The sequence below is a fragment of the Pleurodeles waltl genome, chromosome 3_2 (assembly GCF_031143425.1).
Source record: "Pleurodeles waltl isolate 20211129_DDA chromosome 3_2, aPleWal1.hap1.20221129, whole genome shotgun sequence".
NCBI classification, from domain to species: domain Eukaryota; kingdom Metazoa; phylum Chordata; class Amphibia; order Caudata; family Salamandridae; genus Pleurodeles; species Pleurodeles waltl.
The window spans coordinates 185,075,582-185,090,933 of NC_090441.1; the positions used below are offsets into that span (position 1 = coordinate 185,075,582).

At 48.7% G+C, this 15,352-nt stretch overlaps 1 protein-coding gene across 2 annotated transcripts in view; it reads right to left on the reverse strand.

The window, feature by feature from the left end:
- CFAP65 (cilia and flagella associated protein 65) overlaps positions 1–15,352 on the reverse strand; it is a 433,505-nt gene that overhangs the window by 281,769 nt on the left and 136,384 nt on the right. For both annotated transcript variants that reach the window (XM_069227128.1, XM_069227129.1), the window contains exon 9: positions 14,475–14,740. In XM_069227128.1, the coding sequence (XP_069083229.1) occupies positions 14,475–14,740 (266 nt within the window). The remainder of the gene's footprint in view (positions 1–14,474; positions 14,741–15,352) is intronic.

Sequence of the window (15,352 nt, forward strand, 5' to 3'; positions counted from 1 at the left end):
AAATACTGCCTGTGGCATAGGTAAGTCACCCCTCTAGTAGGCCTTACAGCCCTAAGGCAGGGTGCACTATACCACAGGTGAGGGCATAGCTGCATGAGCACTATGCCCCTACAGTGTCTAAGTCTATTCTTAGACATTGTAAGTACAGTGTGGCCATATTAAGTATATGGTCTGGGAGTTTGTCAAAAACGAACTCCACAGCTCCATAATGGCTACACTGAATACTGGGAAGTTTGGTATCAAACTTCTCAGAATAATAAACCCACACTGATGCCAGTGTTGGATTTATTTAAAAATGCACACAGAGGGCATCTTAGAGATGCCCCCTGTATTTTACCCAATTGTTTAGTGCAGGACTGACTGGTCTGTGCCAGCCTGCTGCTGAGAGACGAGTTTATGACCCCATGTGGTGAGGGGCCTTTGTGCCCTCTGAGGCCAGAAACAAAGCCTACTCTGGGTGGAGGTGCTTCACACCTCCCCCTGCAGGAACTGTAACACCTAGCAGTGAGCCTCAAAGGCTCAGGCTTTGTGTTACAGTGCCCCAGGGCACTCCAGCTAGTGGAGATGCCCGCCCCCTGGACACAGCCCCCACTTTTGGCAGCAAGTCCAAGGGAGATAATGAGAAAAACAAGGTGGAGTCACCTACCAGTCGGGACAGCCCCTAAGGTGTCCTGAGCTGAGGTGACCCCTGCCTTTAGAAATCCTCCATCTTGATTTTGGAGGATTCCCCCAGTAGGATTAGGGGTGTGCCCCCCTCCCCACAGGGAGGAGGCACAAAGAGGGTGTAGCCCCCCCAAGGACAGTAGCCATTGGCTACTGCCCTCCCAGACCTAAACACACCCCTAAATTCAGTATTTAGGGGCTCCCCAGAACCTAGGAAACTAGATTCCTGCAACCTGAAGACGGAGAAGACGGAGACACCAACTGCTTTGGCCCCAGCCCTACCGGCCAGTCTCCCCACTTCAAGAAAAACTGCAACAGCGACGCATCCCCCAGGGTCCAGCGACCTCTGAAGCCCCAGAGGACTACCCTGCATCTAAAAGGACCAAGAAGCTCCGAGAACAGCGGCCCTGTTCAACAAACCTGCAACTTTGCAAGAAAGAAGCAACTTTTAAAGAGCACGCGTTTCCCGCCGGAAGCGTGAGACTTTCCACTCTGCACCAGACGCCCCCGGCTCGACCTGAGGGAAACTAACTCTACAGGGAGGACTCCCCGGTGACTGCGAGCCCGTGAGTAGCCAGAGTTGACCCCCCTGAGCCCCCATAGCAACGCCTGCAGAGGAAATCCAGAGGCTCCCTCTGACCTCGACTGACTGCTTCAAGGAACCTGACGCCTGGAAACCACACTGCACCCGCAGCCCCCAGGACCTGAAGGAACCGAACTCCAGTGCAGGAGCGACCCCCAGGTGACTCTCTGCCTAGCCCAGGTGGTGGCTACCCCGAAGAGCCCCCCCTGTGCCTGCCTGCATCTTTGAAGAGACCCCCGGGTCTCCCCATTGAATCCTATTGAAAACCTGATGCCTGTTTGCACTTTGCACCCGGCCGCCCCAGTGCCGCTGAGGGTGTGTTTTCTGTGCCTGCTTGTGTCCCCCCCGGTGCCCTACAAACCCCCCCTGGTCTGCCCTCCAAAGTCGCCGGTACTTACCTGCTGGCAGACTGGAACCGGGGCACCCCTATTTCCATTGAAGCCTATGTGTTTTGGGCACCACTTTGACCTCTGCACCTGCCCGGCCCTGAGCTGCTGGTGTGGTAACTTTGGGGTTACCTTGAACCCCCAACGGTGGGCTACCTTGGACCCAACTTTGAACCCTGTAAGTGTTTTACTTACCTGTGAACTTAACATTTACTTACCTCCCCCAGGAACTGTTGACTTTTACAGTGTCCACTTTTAAAATAGCTTATTGCCATTTTTCGTCAAAACTGTACATGCTATTGTGATAATTCAAAGTTCCTAAGATTCCTGAGCGAAATACCTTTCATTTAAAGTATTGTTTGTAAATCTTTAACCTGTGGTTCTTAAAATAAACTAAGAAAATATATTTTTCTATATAAAAACCTATTGGCCTGGAGTAAGTCTTTGAGTGTGTGTTCCTCATTTATTGCCTGTGCGTGTACAACAAATGCTTAACACTACCCTCTGATAAGCCTACTGCTCGACCACACTACCACAAAATCGAGCATTAGAATGATCTCTTTTTGCCACTATCTTATCTCTAAGGGGAACCCTTGGACTCTGTGCACACTATTTCTTACTTTGAAATAGTATATACAGAGCCAACTTCCTACAACTCCCAACAAGACAATAGTCTCAATTACCTCCTACAGAGTTCGCAAGACAGGAAATGCACATACCAGTTCTCAGACACACCAAATTACACTACAACCAAATATACACACACAAAATATTAACTGCACCTACACTACTGATGATGCCATACAAACAGTAAACAGACTCTGCTCAGTGACAAAATACTTCAAACCTGGGCATGAAATTACTTGAATGCAACAGTGGTGGAATTCCATACAAATGGCAATACAGAGATACACTTACACTGTTAAAATAGTTGGTCTATAGCAGTAGACAGACTGTTTACTTTAGTCTAGTGCCCATCAAAGTATCTGATATAACACTATCTTCATGTATAAATAATGATGATTCGTACTACAGTCTTGATCTTCAAATTGCTTGGTAGCTCATAAAATATCCTCTATATTCCTAAAATCTAACATAAAAAATGTGTCTTTGTAGGAAAGCACCTTTTTTTGACATGGTTAGCCCCCATTTTTTGATGGTTTCTGATGTGGCTTTAACTGTTAGTGCACTGGGTCACTACTAAACAGGTCACCAGTGTCGGATCTCTTTCCCCAAAACTGCATAGTTGTTTTGCACAATTGGCAAACTCTTCAGCTACCACTGTAAGTTCCTAGTAAATGGTACATGTTGGACCTGGGCCTTTTTGCAGGGTCATCCACAAACCTTTTGCCTTCCTCCTCCTGTGTTTCTGACCTCTTTTTGTTGGCTCTTGGACTCCGGACACTTTATCACTGCTGATCTGTACTAAAGTACCTGTGCTCTCCCCTGTAAACTTGCCATGACTGGCTTACACCTGATTGGCACATTTAATTTACCTGTAAGTACCTTGTACAGTGGTATCCCTTTTACCCAGTGCCTGTAAATTAAATGCCACTATTGGGCCTGCAGCGCAGCTTGCACCATCCACAGAAGTAGCCTTTCAAATCTGTCTCAGGCCTGCCACCGCAGGGCCTGTGTGTGCAGTTTACTGCCACAGCGGCTTGGCATCTAAATTTACTTGCCAGGCCTGGAACGCCCCTTTTATTACATATAGATCACCCTTAAGGTAGGCCCTAGGCAGCCCTATGGGAAGGGTGCTGTGTAGGTAAAAAGTAGGACATGTGCCTTATTATGTGGCCTGTCTTGGCAGTGACAAACAGCATACTAGGTTTCTCACTGCCGTGAGTGCTGTCTCTCTCATAGGGTTGCATTGGAAATGCCCTTGCATATGTCTAAGTGGTCTCTTCTGATCTATGAGGTGCAGCGAGGCCATGTTTGGTATGTTTGGAATGGTAGTAAGAAATGCTACTTATTGGTGTAAGTGGATTTTTTTATTACCATTGTAGAAATGCCACTTTTAGAAAGTGGGCATTTCTTTGTGCTTATGACTCTTGTGCTTTGCAGACTGGCTCCAGTTGGGTTTTTGTGCATACTTTCCAGATAGCCAATACAAGGGGAGGGTGGAGGTGTAACAGGATTACATCTGCATACTGAATGGTGTCCCTGGGCTGGGAGAGGAGAAGCGGGGCGACACTTACATTTGTATAGGCTGTGTCCTGTCCTCACACAAAGGGCTTGTTTACCTCAGACTCATGTCTGGAGCCCGGGCTGAGGTCGAAGGAGGCTGATGTTTACTTCTTAAATTCCTTTGAAATGCCCCCTGATACTAAAGAGAAAATTAGTATAAGTAAAGGGATTGTTCCCCATGTTGTTAGACACTGCGTGGACCTGCCAGGAGGAACTGTTATGCTGCTGAAAGGAGCTGCCATTAGGACTGACCTGCTGATGTGCTGACCTGTAGCCCGCTAGGCCAACTGAAGGACTGCTACCTTGCTGCCAGGACCCTGGTGAGCTGGCCTACTGCTGTTCCCTTCGCCATGCCCCAGTTGTTCTTCAGGGGCTAGGTGGTGTGTCACTCTTCCCCCCCTGCTTCATATATTCAATATTTCACCATATCCCTGGAGGTGTTTTGGTCCCTGGAGGGGCTGAGGAGGAGGAGTAGTGCAGCTGCCGTGTTTATGCAGCACCCTTGAGGTGCCCACTCCCTCGTGCCCTCTGGGCTCAAACAGGAAGCTACTTGGGTGCAGTCACCACCTCGACCCGGGGCAATGACACTGAACTCAAAGGAGCTTGCGCACCTTGTTGGGTGTGGTTGATATAGGAGAGTGGCTGCAGGAATGCGCAGCCGGACAGAGGGGAGGCTCCGAGGACCTGCAGCGGCCCCGGCGGCTGTCTTTGTTTTCTTCCCATCTGGAGCCCATGGTACTCGTAGGTCGGGTGCCTGATTTTCCCTCGGGAAAGGAATGGCAGCCATGAACAGGACAGCGGCCATCGCTCCAGTGGGGAGACCCCAACAGGAGGGCGGTGAATCAATTCTAGGCGGCTCAACCCAGATTACCGCAATCCCTCTAGTGGGGGCGCACACAGCAGCCATAGCAGCCTTTTGGTATTCCCATGAAGGGGAGGAGGAACCTAGCAAGGTCTCCCCAATGTCTTGGATGATGTAAGCACCCGCCCATGTTGGCACGCATCTTTATAGGACATTGTTTTGAGGTCCCTGATCCCGTTAGTGTTGTTCCGGAAAATACCACATTTTTTAGAAGAGGAGCATAAGAGCTCATGTGTGGAAAGAGTGTGCTCCTGTAGGAGGCTGGACTGGCTTGTAGTGAGTACCTAGGGGTACTTGCACCTTGCACCAGGCCCAGTTATCCCTTATTAGTGTATAGGGTGTCTAGCAGCATAGGCTGATAGATAATGGTAGCTTAGCAGAGCAGCTTAGGCTGAACTAGGAGACGAGTGAAGCTCCTACAGTACCACTTAGTGTCATATGCACAATATCATAAGAAAACACAATACACAGATATACTAAAAATAGAGGTACTTTATTTTTATGACAATATGCCAAAAGTATCTCAGTGAGTACCCTCAGTATGAGGATAGCAAATATACACAAGATATATGTACACAATACCAAAATATGCAGTAATAGTATTAGAAAACAGTGCAAACAGTGTATAGTTACAATAGGATGCAATGGAGACACATAGGGATAGGGGCAACACAAACCATATACTCCAAAAGTGGAATGCGAACCACGAATGGACCCCAAACCTATGTGACCTTGTAGAGGGTCTCTGGGACTATTAGAAAATAGTAAGGGTTAGAAAAATAGCCCACCCCAAGACCCTGAAAAGTGAGTGCAAAGTGCACTAAAGTTCCCCAAAGGACATAGAAGTCGTGATAGGGGAATTCTGCAGGAAAGACACAACCCAACAATGCAACAACGAAGGATTTCCAGTCGAGGGTACCTGTGGAACAAGGGGACCAAGTCCAAAAGTCACAAGCAAGTCGGAGATGGGCAGATGCCCAGGAAATGCCAGCTGTGGGTGCAAAGATGCTGCTACTGGACAGTAGAAGCGTAGGTTTCTGCAAGAACGACAAGGGCTAGAGACTTCCCCTTTGGAGGACGGATCACTCACGCCGTGGAGAGTCATGCAGAAGTGTTTTCCCGCCGAAAGACTGCCAACAAGCCTTGCTAGCTGCAAATCGTGCTGTAAGGGTTTTTGGATGCTGCTGTGGCCCAGGAGGGACCAGGATGTCGCAAATTGTGTCAGGGGACAGAAGGGACGTCGAGCAAGACAAGGAGCCCTCTCAGCAGCAGGTAGCACCCGGAGAAGTGCCAGAAACAGGCACTACAAGGATGCGTGAAACGGTGCTCACCCGAAGTTGCACAAAGGAGTCCCACGTCACCGGAGACCAACTTAGAAAGTCGTGCAATGCAGGTTAGAGTGCCGTGAACCCAGGCTTGGCTGTGCACAAAGGATTTCCGCCGGAAGTGCACAGGGGCCGGAGTAGCTGCAAAAGTCACGGTTTCCAACAATGCAGTCTAGCGTGGGGAGGCAAGGACTTACCTCCACCAAACTTGGACTGAAGAGTCACTGGACTGTGGGAGTCACTTGGACAGAGTTGCTGGATTCAAGGGACCTCGCTCGTTGTGCTGAGAGGAGACCCAAGGTACCGGTGATGCAGTTCTTTGGTGCCTGCGGTTGCAGGGGGACGATTCCGTCGACCCACAGGAGATTTCTTCGGAGCTTCTAGTGCAGAGAGGAGGCAGACTATCCCCACAGCATGCACCACCAGGAAAACAGTCGAGAAGGCGGCAGGATCAGCGTTACAGAGTTGCAGTAGTCGTCTTTGCTACTATGTTGCAGTTTTGCAGGCTTCCAGCGCGGTCAGCAGTCGATTCCTTGGCAGAAGGTGAAGAGAGAGATGCAGAGGAACTCGGATGAGCTCTTGCATTCGTTATCTAAGGAATCCCAAGAGACAGAGACCCTAAATAGACAGAAAAGAGGGTTTGGCTACCTAGGAGAGAGGATAGGCTAGCAACACCTGAAGGAGCCTATCACAAGGAGTCTCTGACGTCACCTGGTGGCACTGGCCACTCAGAGCAGTCCAGTGTGCCAGCAGCACCTCTGTTTCCAAGATGGCAGAGGTCTGGAGCACACTGGAGGAGCTCTGGGCACCTCCCAGGGGAGGTACAGGTCAGGGGAGTGGTCACTCCCCTTTCCTTTGTCCAGTTTCGCGCCAGAGCAGGGCTAAGGGGTCCCTGAACCGGTGTAGACTGGCTTATGCAGAAATGGGCACCAAATGTGCCCATGAAAGCATTTCCAGAGGTTGGGGGAGGCTACTCCTCCCCTGCCTTCACACCATTTTCCAAAGGGAGAGGGTGTAACACCCTCTCTCAGAGGAAGTCCTTTGTTCTTCCTTCCTGGGCCAAGCCTGGCTGGACCTCAGGAGGGCAGAAACCTGTCTGAGGGGTTGGCCGCAGCAGCAGCTGCAGTGAAACCCCAGGAAAGGTAGTTTGGCAGTACCCGGGTCTGAGCTAGAGACTCGGGGGATCATGGAATTGTCTCTCCAATGCCAGAATGGCATTGGGGTGACAATTCCATGATCTTAGACATGTTACATGGCCATGTTCGGAGTTACCATTGTGACGCTATACATATGTCGTGACATATGTATAGTGCACACGTGTAATGGTGTCCCGCACTCACAAAGTCCGGGGAATTTGCCCTGAACAATGTGGGAGCACCTTGGCTAGTGCCAGGGTGCCCACACACTAAGTAACTTAGCACCCAACCTTTACCAGGTAAAGGTTAGACATATAGGTGACTTATAAGTTACTTAAGTGCAGTGGTAAATGGCTGTGAAATAACGTGGACGTTATTTCACTCAGGCTGCACTGGCAGGCCTGTGTAAGAATTGTCAGATCTCCCTATGGGTGGCACAAGAAATGCTGCAGCCCATAGGGATCTCCTGGAACCCCAATACCCTGGGTACCTCAGTACCATATACTAGGGAATTATAAGGGTGTTCCAGTATGCCAATGTAAATTGGTGAAATTGGTCACTAGCCTGTTAGTGACAATTTGGAAAGAAAATGAGAGAGCATAACCACTGAGGTTCTGGATAGCAGAGCCTCAGTGAGACAGTTAGTCATAACACAGGTAACACATACAGGGCACACTTATGAACACTGGGGCCCTGGCTGGCAGGGTCCCAGTGACACATACAACTAAAACAACATATATACAGTGAAATATGGGGGTAACATGCCAGGCAAGATGGTACTTTCCTACAGCTCCCTTTACCGAATAATATGTAAAAGAAGCGCAAACCTGCTGAAGTTTTGTGTCGGTGTAGTTCGTGATTACCTAATGTTCTGCATTTCCCTAATCTGTTTTATGCCCTCATATTCCTTGTATGCTGTGTGATATAACCTGGAGTAATTTATTGTGCCCTTTTTCTGTGTTGTGATAAGGAGCATATCAGGATCTACAGTACCTACATTGGGAGGGAGGGGTATACGATGACATAAGCAGTGGGAGAGTAATGTTTTGTTTATGACACATGCAGGTGGAAATGTTTTCCCTTCTGTTGCATTTACGATGGTGATCGTCTGACAAGTGCCTGTCCGGCACAACATTACTGATTCACGTCGTTTTGGTCTGTTTTTTTATGCAAAAGAGTTTATTTGTATATAGCTTATTGTGAAGTCTCTTTTGTGGTGTGTTTATTATGTCAATAGGTTGTGTGTGTTGTGCAAACGTGTTACACTTTGTTGCTACGATAAGCCTGACTGCTTGTGCCAAGGTACCAAGGCGATGAGCAGGGGTTATCTTAGGTGTGTAGCTCCCTTGCCCTGACTAGAGAGCTGGTTACTGCCTTGCTTAGGCGCCTACCCTAACCAACCAGGAACCCCCTTTCTAACAGTACCCCTGGTACCTAGGCCCTGGGGTACTAAGGAAGGTCTCTGAGGTTTGCAGTGCCAACTGTGACACCCTCTGGGACCCCTCATCTAACCCACACAGTGCTGCCAATGCGGACTGCGTGTGTTGGTGCAGGCTAAATTGAAAACACGATCTGCCGTACACCCCTGCGTGCCAGGTACGCTAACACTGTGTCAGGTGTAAGTCACCCCTTAAAGTTGGGTGCATCCAGGCACATGTAAGGGCATATATGCATGATCAGATATACCCCTGCTGTGTCTCTGTCGATTCTGAGACAAAGTAAGTGTACAGGGAAGCCATTTTAAATGCATGTGCTGGACACTGGTCATTGCGAGTTCCCCAGCTACATGATGGCTTCTCTGAATCCTGGGATGTTTGGTATCAAACAACTCAGAATAATAAACCCTCTCTGACCCAAGTGGTGGATTTATTAATAAATGCATATAGAGGGCACATTAGAGGCCCCCTGAAGATCTACCCAACTACTGGTGGGTCCACTGACTGGACTGGTACCAACCAGAGCAGTCATCCTAGACCGAGTTCTGGCACCTTGAGGTGAGGGCCAACCCTCTTGGAGGCCCAGAACAAAGGCCTGCTCTGGACAAAGATGATAACACCTCATTCAGAGCAGGATGGACATTCCAGGGCAAGGAGCTTCAAAGGCCTTGCTGCCTTTGAACTTAAACTCAGGACTCTCCAAATAGCGGAGATGACCAACCCTCCTGTACTGATCCCACTTTGGTAGCAGCACAGGCGGGACTCGTCTTTTCAAATTCCACCATCTTGCTTGAAAGGAATTAGGCCACTAGGGTTAGGGTTATGCCTATTTCCCAGAAGGCGTGGTCATAAGAAGGGTGTAGTCGCCCTAAAGGTAGCCAGCCCATAGGCTACTGCCTGAGACTCTTTGTAACACCCCTAAATTAAGTATTAAGGGGACACCCCTGAACCCTAGAACTCAGGTCCTGACTACCTATGAAGAAGAAGGACAAAGAGGTGTCAACCCTGCAGAAGAAGAAGCAGCTGACCCGGCACAAGTCCTTCCGGCCTGCCTGCTAACCTTACCAGACTCTGCACAAAAAGACTTGTCCTACAGCTGCAGCTTCAAGAAACCTAGAAAGCCTGCCTGCCTTCTAAAAAGACTCAGACTCCCATGAGCACCGGACCTGCTCAGCAACAAAGTATCCAACAAGGATTCTGCAGCCTTGAAACCCAATATCTTAAGTGACCTCTGCATCACATAACCCTGACCCGGTGAGAAGGGCTCCCCAACTGTCCAGAGCCCCAGCCCATCTGAGTGTCACCCCTCCTGAACTCAATCAAATCGCCTGCAGTCCCTGCATGCAGGCCCCCTCACCCCTAGCCTGGTGGTGAGAGGAAAAACCCGACACCTACTGCAACCACTGCACCTGTCACCCCTGACCCCAACTGAGGTGGGTCATTGGTGCCAACAATATCCCCTCACTCCTGAGAGCTCGAGTCCACCCTGGGTCCACCCATGCTAGACTCCCCCACAACTTCTGCAGCCTCAACCTACAGGACTCCCTGACCTTGAGTGCTCATGGACGTGAAAACCTGATGCCTAAGGACACCCCAGCATATGTTGCCCCTGGGAAAAGGAGAAGAGGACCAAAGGTGTCCCTATGTCCCCGAACACCCCAAGTCTACCACCAATCTGTTTGTTGTCCCTGACTGGCTTCCTATAGCCTTCAGCCTGACTTCACAAGGACCAAACTCCCAAAAGAAACCATTGGGCACCCAACACCTTACTGCACCTCTGCACCCGCCCGCCCCAGCGGTGTCCAGAGGGACCTCCTCATTTGGTTCTGATCAGTGCCCAGTACTTACCTTAACTCCCTGAGATTGGCCTAGTAAGTTGTTGTTAACCCTGAGTTTGCATAACATTGTTTTCATCCATTACGTAACATTGAGAGAACTCTGAGAAGAGTCTATTTCTGAAACTGAAAAGTCTTTATGCTCATAAGTTTGCTTACCTGATTATGAAGTTCCTGGGTTTGAAACATATATAAAAATAAATGTTAGTTTTCGTATTTGGTCTCAGATTTATTCTTCGAGTGTGTGTCACATTTCTTGCCTCTCTGAATACAACAAATGCTTAGCAATACCCTCTGATAATCTTAACTGTTTGTCCGCACTACCCCAAATAGAGCACTAGTCCTATCTACTTTTACCTCTGCAATACCAATTGGGGATCCACTGGACTCTCTGCACAGTGTAATGTACTTCATTTTAGTGGAATATATAGAGAGCCAGTGCGCTTCTCACCAGAATCAGGAAAAACACACTGTAAAGGACAAAGAATCTCAGGGTCTGTGTGGTAATTCCCCATTCTGAGTTGCAGAAATCGGGTGTTGGGATATCAGCCAATTCATAGATTCCAGCCCACTGGTATCACAACATCAATTTTTACAATATTCATAATCAGGATGTAGGAAGCTGGGGCCAGATGTAGAAACAAAACATTTTGCGACTTGCAAATAGCGAGTCATAGCGACTCGCTATTTGCAACTCGCAAAATGTTATGCAGTACGGTGTCTCAGACACCGCCTGCGACTCGCTATGGGGTCGCAATGACCCACCTCATGAATATTCATGAGGTGGGTCGCAAATTGCGGCCCCATAGCGAGTCAAGGCACTCGCAAACATGGAGGGCTGCTGTAGTCAGCAGACCTCCGTGTTCGTGACTGCTTTAAATAAAGCGTTTTTTTTTTTTTTTTTTAAGTGTAGCCCGTTTTCCTTAAAGGAAAACGAGCTGCACTTTTAAAAAAAAACGAAACCTTTAGTTTCGCTTTTTTTTCAGGGCAGGCAGTGGTCCCTTGGACCACTACCTGCCCTGAAAAAAATGTTTGGGGTCCATTCACAAACTGGAAGGGGTCCCATGGGGACCCCTTCCAATTTGCGAGTGGGTTACCATCCACTTCAAGTGGATGGTAACTGCGATACGATTTGCGACCGCGTACGCGGTCGCAAATGGTATTGCATCCCACTCAGACTCGCAAATAGGAAGGGAACACCCCTTCCTATTTGCGAGTCGGAAATGCATTTTGCGAGTCGGTCCCGACTCGCAAAATGCATTTCTGCATAGGAAACTCACATTTGCGACTCGCAAACGGCAATTTTTGCCGTTTGCGAGTCGCAAATCGTTTCCTACATCTGGCCCCTGGTTCTGTATATACTATATCGAAGTGAGATATAGGGGGTCATTCTGACTCTGGCGGCCGGTGACCGCCAGGGTCACCGACCACGGGAGCACCGCCAACAGGCTGGCGGTGCTCCCAAGGGCATACTGACCGCGGCGGTTCAGCCGCGGTCAGAAAGGGTAAACCGGCGGTCTCCCGCCGGTTTACCGCTTCCCCATTAAATCCTCCATGGCGGCGGAGCGCGCTCCGCCGCCATGGGGATTCAGACACCCCCTACCGCCATCCTGTTCATGGCGGGAAACCCGCCATGAACAGGATGGCGGTAGGGGGTGCCGCGGGGCCCCTGGGGGCCCCTGCAGTGCCCATGCCAATGGCACCCGTCGCACCCCTGCAACTACGCCGGCTCAATTCTGAGCCGGCGTCCACGTTGCAGGGGCATTTCCGCTGGGCCGGCGGGCGCTCTTTTGGAGAGCGCCCGCCGGCCCAGCAGAAATGTTTGAATGGCCACCGCGGTCTTTTGACCGCGGTGCGGTCATTTGTCGGCGGTACCTTGGCGGACGGCCTCCGCCGTCCGCCAAGGTCTGAATGACCCCCTTAGTGTGCACAGTGTCTAGGAGTTCCCTAGAAGCTTAACAGAGGCTAAAGTAGATAATACTAACCTCTTTTTTGTGGTAATGTGGTCGAGCAGGTAGGCTTATCAGAGGGTAGTGCTAAGCATTTGCTGTACACACATAAGCAATAAAGGAAACACACACTCAGTGACTTAACTCCAGACCAATAGGATTTTATATGGACAAATATATATTTGTTACTTTATTACTAGAACCACAAGATTTAGTTCAGAAGTAAATTCTGTTGCAGGTAAGTACTTAATGTAGAAATCAATGTAACTTTGTTTCACTTTAGTCAAGTAAACAGTTTTTAAGAAAACAGATAATATCTATTTTAAAAGTGGACACTGCATTTTCTGAACAGTTCCTGGGGGAAGAAAATAAGCACAGTTTTAGAGGTAAGGACACAACTTACAGTTCCAGTTTCCGGGGTTTAGGTAGTCCACCAATGGGGGTTCAAGTTAACCCACAACACCCACCACCAGCAACACGGGGCCGGCCGGGTGCAGAGGTCAAAGTTGAGCAAATTTAACGTGGGCTCCTATGGAGACAGGGGTACTTGTAATCCGGTCAGCCAGCAGGTAAGTACCCGCGACTCGGAGGGCAGTCAAGGGGGGATTAGAAGAGCACTGGAGGGGCCACAAGTAGGCACCAAACATACACCCTCAGCAGCACAACGGCGGCCGGGTGCAGGGTGCAAACAGGATGTAGGGTTTCCTATGCTGGTCTATGAGGAGACCCCAGGGGCCACTCAGAGGCTGCAGGCGAGGTCCGGGGGGGTTGTCTCGGGCACACCACTAGTCGGACAGGGAGGAGGGCCGCCTGCTGAACGTTGAGGCACCGGGGGTTGTTTTCTCCAAGACCTGGGGGCTGCGGGTGCAGTATGTTCTCTGGCGTAGGATATCTTCGCCAGGAGCTTTCACGGTCAGGCGGGTCCTCGGGATTCCCTCTGCAGGCATTGTCGTGTAGGGGCGGGAGGGTCAACCCAGGGTGAGCACTTGCTTAGAATCACCTAGGGACCCTCTCTGGCTGGGTGGACCACCTGGACACGGGCCGTCGTGTGCGTCGGGTGCAGAGTGGTCAGGAGTCACGCTTCTGGGGTGCGGTGGGAGTCCTTAGAAGAGGTTTCTTCTTCTTTTCTTCTTTAGACAGAGCCACTGTCCATGGGAGTTCTTGATCCTCTGTGATGCAGGCAGTCCTCTGGAGGTTTTTCAGAGGTCGCTGTACCTGCAGGAAGCGTTGCCTTTCATTTTCCAGGTTCTTTGAAGCAGGAGACAAGCCTTCTTCTTGTGAGATCGTCAGGAATCTGGTGAGTTGGGTTCAGGGAAGCCCTTAAATACAAGATTTAGGTGCTGGGGACTAGTTAGCAGGGTCCCAGCACACTCGCATTCAAGTCAGCATCAATGTCAGGCAAAACGTTGGGGGGGCGGGGAGGGAGGTAACTGAAAGAAGTGACAGGTTCCTACACAGGACATTAGTCTTTTCTGAATTAAACCAATTAACATTTTTTGTACAGCACACATTAGAAGCTGAATCACTCGTAGTTATTGTTTTTGGCAAATATGTTAACTGTGGCACTAGACGATAAAGGGATTTGCCTAGGATTGCACAATTTGATAAAGAATGAGAGTAATGATTGAAAATCTAAGGTCCCTGGTTCCAAACTAGTGTTGTCTAGTGACAAAGTTGCTGATATTGGAATGTGCCCATCTAGGTTCTAATCTTGAAATCTATAGGTGATCAATAATGATGCAGTTCTAAGCAAATTACTTGATCTCGCTGGGCAAAAAATGTAAGAATGTGCAGTATACAAAAGGAAAAAGCAAACCCATTAAAAAACAAATGTTGTGCTGTCTAGGGCAATCTCCTTTCATAAAATCTGATCCGTCAAATCCCACAAACCATGCTTATCTATGTACAGTACTTCATTTTTATAACTGCCCCTGTTACAATAAAATAAGGTTCTACGTGAAGTGTTCTGGTGCTCATTTGAGCTATGTTTTAATCATCTCAATTAAACACTACAGCTTCTCTTGCCTCCTGACACACACTGGAAACAGTAAAAAAGTGTACAGCCCCTGGACTCAAGCAGAGTGCCATGTGTTTAGCAGATTTTGATTTTACCTGGTGATGGATGAGACAGGCCACTCTTCGGTAGTGGGCGATTGTGTGAGAGGGGCAAAAGATGACCTTCAGGATCTGTGAGGTGTTTCCAGGAATAACACTGCAGGGTGGGTCAAAGGAGAAGACACTTTCATTGGCATCAATATCAAACAAGTAATGGGCTGGTACATCAGACTCATTGCGGATCTCCAGAGTGCGCTGCGCCTGCTCTCCCAAGTTAATCAGGCCAAAGTTCATGATGTTACTCAACAAGGACACAGACGGACCTGTAAAAGAAGATATATAGAAACGCAAATGAACCTCTGGTGGTCCTCACTAGCACTTTAAACTTTTATTTACTTAGGACAATCTGACACCATGATGCACCAAAAATAAACGTTAAAGATTGTGCAAATGATGCTTAATGAACTGCCAGATTATTGATAGAGACAAAAGAAAGGAGGGGGCAGGGGCAAATAAATCACATGAAATGGAGGATGGCATCAATGCATCAAGGAACATGTGCATTAACTGTTACAGTAAAGTGCCAGATTGAGTACACTGGGAACGCAGGCACTTTCTAGTTGACTGATATATTAGTCAAAGCATTAAGTGATTAGAGGCATCTTAATAGAATATACATTAATGTTATGGAGCATCTGTTAGGATACCAGAATTCACTGGTGGAGTGGATCAATTATAAAATAACCAGAGACTTATGCAGAGACAACAATGGGGCAATTGCAATTCAATTGACATTTTATGAACTTGTTTTCTGTATTACACAACTGGAACTTTCACTTTGAGAAGAGAAGATGGAACTTAGTGAAGCCCCTAACCAACCTTCATATTTTGGCAAATGAAGTGAGAGGCTCCAGGTACATCTATACATAAAGTTG